The following is a 15014-nucleotide window of genomic DNA, read 5'->3' as shown; positions in this document are numbered from 1 at the left end:
ACTTTTAGAAATTCTAGGAACCACTAGTAAACCTGCAGATTGAGAGCGAAGTGCTCTGTTAGGAACATAAGGAACAATCAGATCTCTGATATGACGCATCAGAACCAAACCCCACCCCTCCCACCTGACAGTAGGTGGCGCCGGCTCAGTCCAACACGCCCCAGACTCCTCCTACTGTTTGTTAAGGAGACATGTCCACCATGGCCGCCGTAAATGTCCAGAACCTTAAGAACCTCCTCCACCGATGACCCAGAGCTGTTTGTTTGTAGGTGGGTCCATGTTCTGTGTGCCGTGGCGGTGATGGAGGCCCGCTTTGTCGACGTGACCAGGAGAAGTCCAGTGGACCTCAGTGGGATCCCTCTGCAGAGATTCAAACTGGTGAGTCTGCAGTTCCCAAACCAGCCTGCAGGGGGGGCAGCAGGCCCATCAGAACCCCTCTGACTGCTGCTGTTTTCCTCCACAGAAATGTTACTACTGTAAGAAGCGGGTGAAGAAGGCCTCAGGCTGCTGTGTCCAGTGTTCCCACGGCCGCTGCCCCACCGCCTACCACCCCACCTGTGCCCAGGCTGCCGGGGTCCTGATGCAGCCGGACGATTGGCCCTTTGTGGTCCACGTGACCTGCTGTCGGCACAAAGGTCCCGCCCAGATCGAGGTGGGCAGCCGCTCTGCCGTCTGTCGCTCGTTGAGGCGACCCGGTCGGCATTAACGGTTCTGTTTTGGACTTCTGCTGCTGCAGCGCAACAAGGCAGCCATGCATGAGCTCACTGTGGGTCAGAAGGTCATCTGCAAGCACAAGAACGGCCGATACTACCAGTGTGATGTGGTCCAGCTGTCCAAAGAGACCTTCTATGAAGTCAACTTTGACGACGGCTCCTTCAGTGATAACCTCTTCCCTGAGGACATCGTGGTAGGTTCTGCTTCTCTCAGTCCAGGGCAAACATCTAAACTCCAGCATCACAGAAACTCTATTTTATTAGTTTGGGATGTTAGATAAACTGCTAAAAATAATAAAGGGAACACTTCAACAACAGAATACTACTTCCACCAAATCAAACTTCTGTGAAATCAAACTGGTCACTTGGGAAGCAATAGTGATTGATAATCAGGTAGAAAATATTGGCAATTAGCAAAACCCGCTCAGTAAAGGAGCGGTTCTGCAGGTGGGGAAATCAAGCTCACATTTATCCACAAACGGCATCCATTTATTAGTCCTTTGGAAAGAAAGGCTCCAATTATTTCGAAGAACCATAAAAAAAAAACGTGGCATCTGTACAACATTTTCTAGGGATTTATACCGATCCCACCCCCCACCCCCCTCAGTGGTCATTTACGTTAGCTGCTCTTTTCCCCCCTTTCCACGGACATTATTGTCCGAAAGAACAAGAAAAACTACAAAATAATCCTATAGTTATCGGCATTCATTCAGTTTTCATAAACTTTTCAAAGTTTAAAGTTAACCTGCTTGCTAACAGTGCAAAGTGCTTGTTCCCGCGGGTGAAGTTGTCTATGGACATTCCACCATATTCCAGGGGACATGAGGGCGTACCGAAGCCGTACATCCCAAAAACAGAGCGTACAATTTCTTATATTTTACGTAAAAGACGTACAATGTATGTATTGCTAGCTAATAAAAAACACAAACACAGACTTCCAATTAAATCTTTATTTAACCAACTTTTTTAACCATAAGAGAATTGTTTTAAAGAAAAATAACTTAAGAGACCTGGGTTATGTTATTAAATACTGACAAAGAAACTAAAGTGACCAGAATGTGACCAAAATTAATATAACAAATAAATAAATCGATCGATATATATCGTTATTGAATTATCGCCCAGCCCTACTATTTCTACACAAACAGAAGCAGACTCCATGAGGACGGTATGAGGGCCCCACGTGTTCTCAGCCCAACACCGTTCAGGACGCTTAGCATTTTACCAGAGAACAGTGAGATAGGCTAATTCTGATGCTTTGCGTGTGACTCCTAATCCAGGCCTCCATTGGTTATACTTTTTACAATGTTTTTTGTGTAATTTTGTTTTCAGTACATCCAGGTTCATACAAAACAAAGAATTCAATATTTTATCCAGGATGTGTTAATTCAGTGTTAGCAGTTTATTCCACTTAGAGTGAAACAGCTAAAGTATTTATATCTTGTCATTTGGATGGTTATGGCTCAATGAGAATGAAACTCTACATTTAATGTCTCTGAACCTCCTGGTCTCATGCGGCTAATAAACGAAGGGTTCCTCAGTCTGGATCAGTGGGGGACCCTGAACTCTGGGCTTCGATATTAAACCATAAACATCCAATCATGTCTTGGTGTGTTCTTTTTCCCGATTAGCTGAAAAGGTGTCAGATTAATTGTTCAGTTTTTGAAACCTAACAATAAATTTATTTTGCTCAGAATCGAGACTGCTCCCAGCTTGGCCCCCCGCCGCAGGGAGAAGTGGTTCAGGTGCGATGGACTGACGGGCTGGTCTATGGGGCCAAATTCGTGGCGGCTCATGTTATTCAAATGTACTTGGTAAGTTGTTCTGTTCCTCTGTGCTCTTCTGATCTGGGTCTAAAAGGGTTTATTTTATTGGCCTTTATACTATATAGAATAATTTGTTATTCTATAGTTATTTGTTATGATTTAAATCATCAGCCACTCCAGGTTGGTTAATAGGATATTTAATTAGATAATGTTTTGAACATGGCTGTGTGTTGGAACAACAAATGAAAGTCTGAATGGAGTTTAAATCCTGTCAAACATCAACTCTGCACACATGGAATAAATTATTAATATAAATAATTTATTAACTAAGATCATTCAGCCCCTAGAACTAAACTAACCCCAAAGGAAGAAGCGACTATGAACAAAGAGGAAGGAAAACATGGATGGAGGGAGAGAGTTTATGGCCAAACACTGTAGTCACAGCTCTGTCATCTCATGGAAAGGGAAATATGTTGTCATTGTTTTCGCCTTATGTTCATACTAAAATATCAAGACAAAATGTATCATGTAATGTAAAATATCATAATCCTGTAACTCCTTTAGATAATCTGATGAAATGGAGCTTTTCAAATAAATAGAACAGAATGAAATTACCATTAAAAAACTGTTTGGATGCAACATTTGTGAGATCTTTAAATAATGTGTGAGATTTCTCTCCATGGTTCTTCATCCGTAATACAGTTTTAGTGCCATGGAGGTAAAGTCTCCTAACCTGTATGAAGCTGGTTCCTGTTTTATCTGTTAAGCACTTAAAAACAATCACAGCTGTACAGAAAAAAAATATTACATAAAACATGGGTAAAATTTACACAATCAAATCAATAAAATTGGGTAAAACATATAAGAAATAAAAGATAAAAACTTTATAAAATAAAATAAAGCTCACTGTTTAGCTAGGTGTTAAAAGCCAAAGAGAAAAGGTTAGTTTCTGATGAGATATTTAAAGTTAGTGTTAGAAGAGGCCTGATGTGCTGAAGGAGGCTATTCATCGAGCATGGCACAAAAAAACAACAGATTGGTGAGATCATCGACGATGCATGATGACATAAACTGCTGCCAGACGCGCCTCAAGGGTCGAAGCAAAGCAGCCGCCATCAAGCAGAGACTGGAAAAAAGCCCAGAACAGAGGAAAGCTTGGACATCTCATGTACAGGCTTTTGTTTTGGTTTTTAAATACATTATGGGCCCGTAAAATATGTAAGGTTATGTGACTATTGCAGTCAAAGTGTTGATATTAAAAGTTGTAAAATCAAATCAAAACTTTAATTAAAAACAAAGCAAAAAAAAAAGAATAGAGGAAACCTGGCAGGAAACTGGATGATTATTGCAGGAAGAGCATCAATTAGAAAATCTGTTGTTCTTCTCTCCACTGGAGGGTTCCCTAATTCTCAATATGGTGCACCTAAGTGGGGCCAGACACCAAGTCAGCCCCCCAGGGTCAAACACACGTCTAAGACATTGATGGTTGGGGTGGTGTATCCGCCTCCTTACAGCCTCCAAAGCAGTGGGAACCATGCTAGCAATATCGGCACCAAACGGCAACAACTTGTTAGCCTCGTGAGACCATCCTGATCTCGCGAGCTTTCAAGATTTCACTCNGTATTTCTTCACTGAAAGAAGAGCAAAACACTGCTCTGGAGGCTTTTCTCAGAGGAAAAGATGTTTTTGCTCTTCTCCCGACTGGTTTCAGCAAGAGTAGCCTGGCCAAAATTACTTCAACAGAAGGTTTCCAGATGGATATGCGGTGCAAATCCAACTGGCAGAGTCAGGTTAACAACTTGTGTCCCTTCTAGAAAACCTTCTGTAGAGTCGGTGAGAGCAGTGGAAGACTACAGCAGAACCTGATACCAGGAAAAGCTAGCACATCATGGCAGCCCTGTTAGGGAATAACACAAGGGCCAATGAGTCAACTCCTCAGGGGCGAACAGATTCTCCTCCGCCTCACCAAAGCGGTCCCAGAGCCTGACAGCGCACAGTGAAGGGCCTGGTGGGAGTGAGGTGGATAGATCAGGAGGTCCCTGGACACTTTCAGAAGCCCCGTCAATTTTGTGCGTCCGTTTTGGTTGACGTGGTAAACAACAGATCTGTTTTCTGTCTGAACCAGCACATGCCTTCCCTCCAGACGGTGCAGAAACATCTGAGGGCCTTGTGCTCGGCCCGCATCTCCAACACGTTCATTTATTGGGTGAGCTCGGATCAACCCCAAGGACCACACAATGCCACACAGATAGAGCCCCCCCCCCCTGGACAAATAAGTCCTCTCTCACCATGGGGCCAGGCCATAATGGCACGTCTTAAAGGCCAATAAGATGTGACGCTGTCCTTTCCCAAACAAGGATCCAAAGTTGTGAGTTCGTAGAGGCCGTTTCTTCCATCTGCTGAGGAGTGTGACGGTCCAGCCAATGCTGGCCTTTATCACAAGGATTTACAGTAAAACTCATCTTTGTTTGATCGGGTGTTGGTTGAGTCGATAACGTGTTCAACGTCTCGGATCATTTCTCCTGCATCTGACAGACAGTAGGTGGAGATGGTTGGTAGGTATAAAACTGATGTACTGCTGTTCCAACCTGCAGGTGGAGTTTGAGGATGGCTCCCAGCTAACTGCCAAGAGAGATGACGTCTACACTCTGGACGAAGAACTTCCCAAGAGAGTCAAATCCAGATTGGTGGGTGGAGCTTGACCTGGGTGGATGGAAACAGGTGCAGTAGATGAATCTGCAGCCATGTCTCAGTTAACCGTTTCTCTCCTCCTGCAGTCCAAAGCCTCAGACATGAGGTTTGATGGCATCTTTGAAGACAATGAGATCCTCCAAGAGTCCAAGAGGCAAAGGGTGATCAACTCACGGTACCGAGGGGACTACATTGAACCTGTGATTTACAGAGCCATCATGGAGTAGAGCCGCTCTCCTGGTCCAGCCACCTTACTCACCAGCAGTTCTTGTGCACCTTAACCTTGCAGCTAGTCCCAGACATTGTAGCAGCAGACGGCTTCTTCAGGACTCGCAGGGACAGATTTTAGTCCCAATGCTTCTTCTCTGCTGGGCTCTGATGGTGAAAACAAGCTTGGTTACATTTTTTAGCAACTCCAAATGTCATCAATTAGGGACCAGATGACCCATAGAGCAGAGAACATAGAGATGTTCTATGAAACCAGCCTGGCTGGGTGGTTTCTGGGCGGATCCTGTCTTTCTGGGACAATCAGTGAGGTTCAGGCCTTTGGAGACGATGGCAGGCAGCACCTGTGGACCATCGAGGTTCTGCTGAGGCGCATCCGGGTGATACGCCAAACCCTGCTGCTTACAGGTCATACCGGTTTGAATAAGATCAACCAAGGCTTCATCTTTAGATGTCCTCTCAGTAGAGCAGCTGTGACCCGACCCAACCAGCTCCTCCTTCAGGGCGGGGGGCGGTACTGCAGCTTCTGTCCCACGTTTTATTACATCAGAGAAAAAAAACGGATAAATCTTATTTATTGTAAAGGTTTTATAAAACTTTATAAACTAGGTTGACCAGTCCAGGTGAACCAGAGCCTGGACTGAAGCGTTCCTGAGCTGCTCCTCTGAAAGCTCTTTCCTCTAATGATTTTTAGAAACCAACACTGGCTGTTTTATAAAAAGTGTTTCATAATTCTGAAGGTTGGATCATATGCTGTACGAGTTTTTGTCCTTTTTGGCCCCATTCTCCAGTTGTGTGAGAATTTTTTGGTTGGGGCCGAGTTTCAGCCTGATGATCTCACCTGCGTCGTGTCGTATACAGGCATGGGGGGGGCTGAAGGGAAATTAGTGGTCAGGAATCGTAAGGTCAGAAAATCAAACATGTTTGAAATTCTTGGTGAAGATTCTCAGTCATCCAGGTCAGTTTTTCCAAAAAAGTAAAAGAAAATCCATCCACTGGACTTTGTTTCCAAGTTTGAAGACGTTTCTCTTCCATCCAGGAAGATTTTTCAATTCAAAATGTGAGAAATGGCGTTGATTCCTTCCCACCATCATCACAACCCCTTACAGGAGAACAGAAGACCTCGCCTATTCAGCCAGGCCAACAATTCCCCCTAACGACCCCCCTTTCAGAGACATAGACAGGTATGGGGCATTGCAGGCTAACTAAGAAGCCAAACGACCCCCATTCCAAAGGGGGGGACCCGTTCATCCGTTTCTATCTACATGTTTTCTAAACATAAACCAGGCTTTGTTGGGCTGCTGGATAAAACCTGGAACTAAACGCTATTTCTGACATTTTGAAATGAAAAATCTTCCTGGATGGAAGAGAAACGTCTTCAAACTTGGAAACAAAGTCCAGAGGATTGATTTTTTTGATTTTTTTGGAATGTTTTAAATTTAGTCGGCTCTCCTGAGGTGTTTGTTGGCAAATCCTGCAGTTGAAGCAGAGCTAGGAACGATTTAGCAGAACCTCGAGCACTGCGCGTGTGCAAATAAAGGAGTTCTTCTTATTCTTCCAGATTGACGAGTCTCTGGATGCTGAGTCCGACACGTGGCTTCTGGATGTACAGTGTGAGCAGGTAGATCGCATCACAGCGTGGGGTCGCACAGTGGAAGGACAGTTTTAGCTGTAGCTGAATACAACTATTGAAAATATGGTAGAGTGTATGCCCCGCCTTAACCTGATCAAACGCTCTCTCATGGCTCTGAGCTCCTCAGTCCTTCCCTGGAAGACTAGGATGGTTTATGTTGCTTTTTTTATGCTGTAAACATATCAGAGGTCCTTTATTCTTGGTTTTCCGTCTTAGTTTGAAGGTTTAGACGAGTCTCTCAGCTTCCCAAAGAAACTATTAACTTCTCAGCAGAGCCACAGATTCCTGACGTCCAGCTTCATGGAACACATTCCTGTAGATCTACTCAGGATCTTTCTGCTCCTGATGGTGCTCGCTCAGCGTGAGCAGTCCCTCTGCTGAACTCTTTAGATGAGAAGCATTTTAAAAGGCCTCTTCGCTGTTTTTATTCTCCACTTTTTGGGACTTCTGAACAACGAGGTGCAGCTGTTTGTAGTTTATAAAGCAGAAGATGACGTTTGTTTGACCTTTCCTAAAGCTTGGCTTCCTTCTTCCTGCCCATCTCTGCGTAACTCCTTCATCCCATGGCTGCAGTAGAACAAGATGGCCGCCAGGTGTCCTCATTATTCTGTTTTTAGTTGGTTGTTTTTGCAGAAGTTTGTGGATGGAGGACATAATTTAGTCTTTAACGCAGTTGAAACCTGATCCTGTATTTTACTGTCCTGTTTGTAAAACGCCTTCAGTGAATTTCTCATAGAAGCCCTGCAGCGTGAACGTGTTGTTACGTCGTGAGCCAGCAGGGGGAGCGGTCTCTGGTTTTCTCCTGGAGAAAAATACATTTCAGATCATCATTCAGAGATTTTGTAAAATATGCTTTATTAAAGAAATGTACTCTCACAGCAGCCTTTGTCTTAAATGGAGGGGGGGGGGGGGGGGTACTTAAACCGACTGACTGACAAATAATATAATAAAACTCTAAAATGTTTAAATGCTACCTAGATTTATTCTAAAACTTAACATGATATTAACATAAATTAAGTTAATAATTATGAGTAGATATTGACATTTTTTCAAATTTTTTTTAAATGCTCATCTTTGTGTAAACCACATTTCTACAGAAACAGATTTTTCAAACGTTCACAGGAAACATCTGCAGAAGGTAAAGCTTCTAACCCAGACCAGGATAGATCTATGGTGAAAATGGGCGTGTTTGAATTCAGAGGCCGTGTCTTCCAAGGACCCGCGCTGCCTGGACTGGATCCTTGGTCCATTTATGTTGTGTCTAACTAATGGCTGTTTGTCCTTTTTATTGTCCAAAGCTCTTTTTTCAAACTGTTTTTTTTTTATCATTATCATTAATATATATATAAAGATCAAATGTTCACAAATGAATAAATGATTTAAAAAAACAGACACAACATAAATTTACCATTCACTATTTTTGACAAAACAGTCTTGACTATGACAAAAAATACATAAATATTAACATAGAATTAAATCTGTAAAAAAGCAACTTAACTTTACTCTCTTTTGTAAACTACATTACAACAAATGTTTCTCCATAGATCATAATAATCATCAAAGAGCAATCCTTAAAAATACTAAATAATCATGATATAGTATATAAATGTGTAATATTTGTAAAACATTATCTTATAATATATTAATATAAAACTGTGTTTATAATTTAAATATTTAATTGCAGATATATAACTGCATATATCTCATTCAGTTTGAGTTCAGTTTAAATAGTTTGTAATCTGAATAAATCTGTTTAACTGAAAGGTTATTTTAGAATTAGTTTTTTTTAAGGGGTTGTGACGTGTCAGAGATTATTGTAATATTATCTCGGGATTAAAATGAGATCTAAGGCGCCTCCTGTTCATTCACAGCAGCTGGTCTGATCCAAGATGGCCGCCCTGTAGGCACGTCGGCCAGCGTCCAAAGGCGTCATAGGTCTGTTGGCGTGTCACTGCTCCTCCCGGCCAGTAGGTGGCGCTGAAACATTAATGTGGAGTCGGTCTGACCCTTCTCGCTTACCGTACTGCTCCTTATTCAACATTTAGCGCGAGTTCGGACGGCAGTGGGAGCCGGGCTGCTGGTACCGGTTTGAGTCTAACCGACACCGTCATGGCAGCTTTCTGACCCCCAGAGGAAGCCGCGGAAATGGTAAAACCAGCCCAGGTTCTGGTGCCTGCTCGGTTCTGTTCGGCTGGTTCTGACTCGGTGTGTTGTTGTTCCGCAGAGGAGGAGCCTGGCCCCCAGTCAGCTGGCTAAACGCAGAGCGGCCGGAGAGGACGGCGGCCCGCCTGGAAGCACCGTAAGATGCTGCTGGAAAGGTTCCGGTCCGGGTCCGGTTCTATCGGAGCGGACTAACCGCCCCCTTAGGCGTTAGTAGTGAAACACCGGGTCGGTCCAGCAGGTTCTGGAGGTCATCAGAGTCTTTATGGACCTGCAGGCAGACCAGAACCACCAGATGAAGTACTTCCATGTACTACAGGATAAGAAGTAGTGGGTCTGCTGTCCAGCAGGTGGTTCTGATCCACTCTGCAGCTGTGGGATCAGACCGAGGAGGAGGACCTGTGATGGCGCTGCTTAGGGGCCCTACGGTGCAGCAGAGGCTGTCACCAAACATCCTCATGGACCCGAGTCTGTTCTGCCATTTATGGCTCTGACTCGGATCAGAACCTTTACCTGCCATCTGACTCTCCTTTCAGATGTTGGGGGGTGGCCACTGGGACCCCACTGGCTGCTCCACTGGCTGCCCCACTGGCTGCCCCACTGGGACCCCACTGGCTGCCCCACTGGGACCCCACTGGCTGCCCCACTTTGACCCTACTGGGACCCCACTGGCTTCCTTACTTTAACCCCACTGGCTGCCCCACTGGGACCCCACTGGCTTCCTTACTTTAACCCCACTGGCTGACCCCACTGGGACCCCACTGGCTTCCTTACTTTAACCCCACTGGCTGTCCCACTGTCCAGGATAAATTGTATCAGCATCAGTTTAGCATTTCCTTCCATTCTGCGCAGCCAGCAACATTAAAAAATCAGCCAATAAAACAGGATCTGAGGAGGTGTTACTGAACCTTTCTGATTTCTACAGACAGGTTTACCACTATAGTAAACACATTGCAAACCCTGGAATTATGGCTTTTAGTGTCAGTGGCCCAATCTGACCCCCCCCCCATTAAACATTTCTCGAGGAGGCACCACTGTTGGGTAGGTCTGATCCCTGCCGACGGTCCGGGCCGGTGTGATCTGGTCCGTTTTAGGTGCTGCCTGGTGCTGTAGAAATGACTGTGTTTTTTTTTCTCCCAGGAGAAGAGGAGGAGGTTGGAGGAGCTGAGAGAGATCCACGTTTCTCCCCACAGGAAGCCGCTCAGACCCATCATCAACTGGCCTGTGGAAGTAGACAAACATGTAAGTGGGGATGCCACCCCTATGGCAGGCAGTTTTATCATAAAATCAACTTCTTCTGACCATCCGTAATTACTTTTAAGATATCAAAGAAAAAGTTTAGACTATCCTGAATGATTATTAAAGATATCTGAAATTATATTAGTGAAAATAACAATTCTAGATATCTACAATCACATTTTGGAAAGTCAAAATGTATTTTAAATATCTCATTTAAAGTGTCACACATCTGACTTCTGAATAGTCAAAGTTCCAGTTTAGATAACTTAACTATGAAATGGACTGTAGTTCTGTCACTGAGCCGTCCAAACAGCTGCCTGCAGAGTTTTGGACTTTTTTAAAAAGTTGTTGCAAAATGTCTTCATATAGAAAGCAGTGAGCGGTATGGGATGAGCGGAGAGCGAGAACTTTGTGAACTCAGCCGGATATTCACCGTTCTCAAAACGTTTGCTGTTTTTCTGGCATTTTAGTGAAATAAGCTCAAGCAGTCAGTGAAAGTGTTTGTGCAAACTGATGCTCAGTGATGAGCAAAATGAAAGATGTTTGTCATTTTTATTCAACAATAATATTTTTTCCAGAGTTGTTGGTTTTAATGGGGCTGGACGTTATGTGATCAACCAATCTTTTGGTTAAACCAGCCAGTCTAATTTGGCTATTTTTTTACCCGATCTATATTTATATTAGGGCAACCAATACTAATTAGTCACATGAGCCGAAATACTTGTTAAGCTTTATTGCAACTTTCAAAAGTCTGAGGTGGTTTTTGAACCGGCAACCTAAGGTTTAGGACTCCGTGTCTTATAGCTGCCGCCACTGGCTAACTAAAGTTACATCTGTAACCAGCGGCTCGCTCAGATTCTGATCATTACATTGTTTAATCTAACTAAAATAGTTTTAACTAGATTGTCTGGAAAAACCAACCAATCTATTCTTAGAATCTATAAACTCTATCTAACTGACAGCAGCTCTGCTCCAGTCTGAAGCATTTCCTGAAGCGGTCACATGGTGTCACAGCAGAGAGGCTTCAGACGTTTTGGCCCCTCCCCTAACCTATCATTCGACGCGCCTCGAAGCCTCGGCTTATCTCATAACACCACTAGGAAACAGTAAAGGCTAACAGATTAGTGTTCTAATCATTTCTGATTCTAGTCTCCTTTATTTTTAGATTTTGTTAAATGTGTTTAATTTTGAACCAGATGTGCATCCTAGATAAAATGGGGTTTTATTGCGTAACCCGACCCCCGCTGCCTCTGATCAGCAGCATCATTGTTTTCACCCATGAACCCTTTAAGAGGTGCAGGAAGGATCCCTGCCGCCGCCGCCGGGCTTTCAGACTGAGACGGATCAGGGCGGAGCTTCCTCCTCCTGCTCTACGCTCTACGGCCATCATGGTTGAAATATTTCTACGCAGCCGACGTGTGCTCGTTAGCCACAGCTCCGCTAGCTGCTAGCTGGCCTGTGACGGACCTCCTGGACCGGGCCGGTCCGTCCACAGCCAGCTAGCGTAGCGGCGCAGACACAGAATCAGGCCCCTGTAAGCATTGATTGACCTCTCTGAACAATCAAGCTTTCCACGACTGCACTCACTAGGAAACTTTGTTTGTTTTGCAGGAGGCCTTTATTCGGAATATTCTCTCCAAACCCTTTAAAGTTCCTATTCCCAACTACTCAGGTGAGTTCAGCCTGCAGTCTGAGCTGAGATCCAGGTCTGGTGATGGAGAATGACGAGGTTTGCTCCCACAGGTCCACTGGGAAGCAGAGCACTTGGTCTGAGACATGCAGGAGTTAGGAAGGCGCTCCATGATCCCTTCGCAGAAGATGCTTTGGTTCTTTATGAGCCTCCAGCTCTCGGCGCTCATGAGCTGATCAAAGCTGACAAGTAGGTTTGAATCCCACCGGGGGAGGAAAGCAGGCTGACTAAACGAGCTCAGATCTGATGGATGTATGAAAGCAGCAGGAGAATAATCAGAATGACTCCTGTCTTCCAGAGAGAAGCTCCCGGTCCACGTTGTGGTGGATCCAGTATTAGGAAAAGTTCTCCGTCCCCATCAGAGAGAGGTACGCCTGTCCTGTCCAGCATCACCGCCCGCCCAGATGAAAGGAGGAAACTCTGGAAACCTCTTTTAAATATGAGATTAAATGATCAAAAATAACAGCAAATCAGTTTAATCCAAATGAAGTGACTGACTAATCAGCTTCTTTTTCAGAGACTCTGGTCCAAAGACTATAACTTCTGTTTTGTCTGCATTCAGAAGCAGAAAGTTAAGAGTCATCCAGGTTTTTCTGTCTTCAGACATGCCTGTAATCTATGTAATGGGTTAGCTTCATCTGGATTATAGACAGATATAGCTGGGTATCATCAGCATAACAGTGGAAATTAATCCCATGCTGTCTAATAACTCTACCAATTGGGAGCATGTATAAAGTAAAGAGAATTGGTCCTAGCACTGATCCCTGTGGTACTCCACAGGTAACCTTTGAGCATGTTGAAGATCTATCATTAACATGAACAAACTGAAATCGATCAGATAGATCAGATTTAAACCAGTCTAGAGCTGTTCCTTTAATTCCAACAAAATGTTCAAGTCTTTCTAAAAGAATATTCTGATCAACTGTGTCAAATGCAGCACTGAGATCCAGCAGGACGAGCACAGATACAAGTCCATTATCTGAGGCCATGAGAATATCATTAGTGACTTTCACCAGAGCTGTTTCAGTGCTATGATGAGCTCTAAAGCCAGACTGAAACTCTTCAAAAAGTTCATTATGGTGGAAGTGATCGCACACTTGTTTGGAAACTACTTTCTAAAGGATTTTGGATAAGAAAGGAAGATTGGATATAGGTCTATAATTGACCAAGTCATCTGGGTCAAGGTAACATCTGCCCCCCCCACCCCCGAGACAAACCTAAAAGATAAATAATAAGGTGGAGTGGGGGCCTAGTGGTTAGACTCCAGAGCCTACTGCAACTATTTTTCCAGAATCTTCTCTGCAGCTCTAGTAACAGGAAGCTGGCTCCCTGGTTTAATGTAGAATTCTAACTTTTAGAATGGGTCACATTGTCTGAGGCAGATGTTACCCCGTCAATAAAATCAGGCATATTTGAAGGCAATAAATGAAGCGGTTAGAATGAACGGTTTAAATGGACCGTCTGGCGTGGTCTGCGGTGTGAAAGTGTTTTATTTTTCTCCACCCTTTGGTGTGTTCAGGGCGTGAAGTTCCTGTGGGAGTGCGTGACCGGCAGACGCATCCCCGGATCGTACGGCTGCATCATGGCTGACGAGATGGGCCTGGGAAAGACTTTGCAGTGCATCGCTCTCATGTGGACCTTGCTGCGCCAAAGTCCCGATGCTACGCCAGAGATCGATAAAGCCATCGTCGTGTCGCCGTCGAGCCTGGTTCGGAACTGGTACAACGAAGTGGCAAAGTGGCTGGGAGGTCGCCTTTCGCCATTAGCCATCGATGGCGGCTCGAAGGAGGAGATCGATAGGAAGCTAGGTAGATCTGGGTGAGGCGTTGGTAGCCGGGAACCCGGCGCTGCAGCTAGGAGGGACCTGCAGACGCCGGGTTGTTAACATGGCTTACAGGAAGCAGGGAGTTTCTAATAGTGAATAATCCCAGTGATCAGATTCAGGTTGTCGATGTGAATTAGAATAATTTTCCCATCGTTTATTATTACAAATGAAACTGGGAGCTTTTGAGGCTGATCTGTTTTACTGGTTCCCAGTTAACTTCACCTCCCAGCGTGGATCGAGGGCACCCACACCCATCCTGATCATTTCCTACGAGACGTTCCGACTTCACGCCAACGTCCTGCACAGAGGGAAAGCTGGACTGGTGATCTGTGACGAGGTGCAGTTGGTTCCGCCTCATTGTGGCGACGGTGATTCATCTGGAAAAGTGAAGGAAAAGTTTTCTGTCTGCCTCCAGGGTCACCGACTGAAGAATGCCGACAACCAGACCTACCAAGCTCTGAATGCAATGGACGCCCAGCGGAGGGTGCTGATCTCAGGCACACCCATCCAGAACGACCTCCTGGAGTACTTCAGTCTGGTCCACTTTGTAAACGCCGGAATCCTGGGTAAGCTGCAGCGCCACAGCACCGCCACGCGGGTCGGCCCGCCTCCCCATGCTCACTGTCACTCACGGCAGGCACCGCCCAGGAGTTTAAGAAGCGCTTCGAGCTGCCCATCCTGAAGGGGAGAGATGCAGACGCCAGCAACCGAGACCGGCAGGAAGGAGAGGAGAAACTGAAGGAGCTCATTGGCATCGTCAACAGGTTGGTTCAGACGTTCACCTCATTCTATCCACTTTATTTCTATAGTGCCAACATCCAACATAAGTCATCTCTAGGCACTTTATAGATCTAGATCATCCAGTCAGATTGAAGAGAGCACATCCAGTTAGTCACAGTCAGAGAAACAGGACTACACTGGAAAACAGGCAGATCTCCAGCATCTAGAAACAAAGGTGTTGATGGCAGCAGCACAGCTGATATTTCTCTCCAGGATGGAGTCACAGCCAAACAGGAACAGACCAGATGCAGCTACTCTGATCCAGCAGTCTAATCCTATAGCAGCACAAATG

The 15014-nt window shown here is 44.9% G+C and overlaps 2 protein-coding genes across 3 annotated transcripts in view; both read left to right on the top strand.

Annotated features, from left to right (window-relative positions):
- Positions 1-198: 198 nt before the first annotated feature.
- Positions 199-6372, top strand: kdm4a (lysine (K)-specific demethylase 4A). Of its 2 annotated transcripts, XM_015402222.1 has the most exons (6): positions 199-378; positions 464-652; positions 737-907; positions 2408-2527; positions 5074-5166; positions 5257-6372. In XM_015402222.1, exons 1-6 carry the CDS (start codon positions 214-216, stop codon positions 5395-5397), a joined length of 879 nt encoding a protein of 292 aa, XP_015257708.1. In that variant the 5' UTR covers positions 199-213; the 3' UTR covers positions 5398-6372. The 2 variants fall into 2 exon arrangements, with proteins under 2 accessions (XP_015257708.1, XP_015257709.1); XM_015402223.1 differs by lacking the exons at positions 5074-5166; positions 5257-6372 and adding an exon at positions 4605-5067.
- A 2701-nt stretch (positions 6373-9073) lies between these two features.
- rad54l (RAD54-like (S. cerevisiae)) overlaps positions 9074-15014 on the top strand; it is a 9858-nt gene continuing 3917 nt past the window's right edge. The window contains exons 1-10 of the mRNA XM_015402214.1: positions 9074-9176; positions 9253-9327; positions 10329-10430; positions 12039-12099; positions 12171-12306; positions 12416-12485; positions 13637-13925; positions 14155-14279; positions 14358-14508; positions 14580-14706. Of these exons, the coding sequence (XP_015257700.1) occupies positions 9174-9176; positions 9253-9327; positions 10329-10430; positions 12039-12099; positions 12171-12306; positions 12416-12485; positions 13637-13925; positions 14155-14279; positions 14358-14508; positions 14580-14706 (1139 nt within the window). The 5' untranslated portion in view covers positions 9074-9173. The remainder of the gene's footprint in view (positions 9177-9252; positions 9328-10328; positions 10431-12038; positions 12100-12170; positions 12307-12415; positions 12486-13636; positions 13926-14154; positions 14280-14357; positions 14509-14579; positions 14707-15014) is intronic.

This window comes from Cyprinodon variegatus, unplaced genomic scaffold (genome assembly GCF_000732505.1).
Source record: "Cyprinodon variegatus isolate N-32 unplaced genomic scaffold, C_variegatus-1.0 Scaffold1320, whole genome shotgun sequence".
Taxonomy (NCBI): domain Eukaryota; kingdom Metazoa; phylum Chordata; class Actinopteri; order Cyprinodontiformes; family Cyprinodontidae; genus Cyprinodon; species Cyprinodon variegatus.
Note: the sequence above shows the minus strand (reverse complement) of the source record. Positions and strands in the feature narration are given on the sequence as shown.

What these genes read in the sequence shown, in the direction of transcription:
- kdm4a (XM_015402222.1), top strand. Translation starts at nt 214, where the DNA reads ATGTCCAGAACCTTAAGAACCTCCTCCACCGATGACCCAGAGCTGTTT. An exon ending in AAGGTCCCGCCCAGATCGAG is followed by an intron (nt 653 to 736) that starts GTGGGCAGCCGC and finishes CTGCTGCTGCAG; the next exon opens with CGCAACAAGGCAGCCATGCA. An exon ending in ATGTTATTCAAATGTACTTG is followed by an intron (nt 2,528 to 5,073) that starts GTAAGTTGTTCT and finishes TCCAACCTGCAG; the next exon opens with GTGGAGTTTGAGGATGGCTC.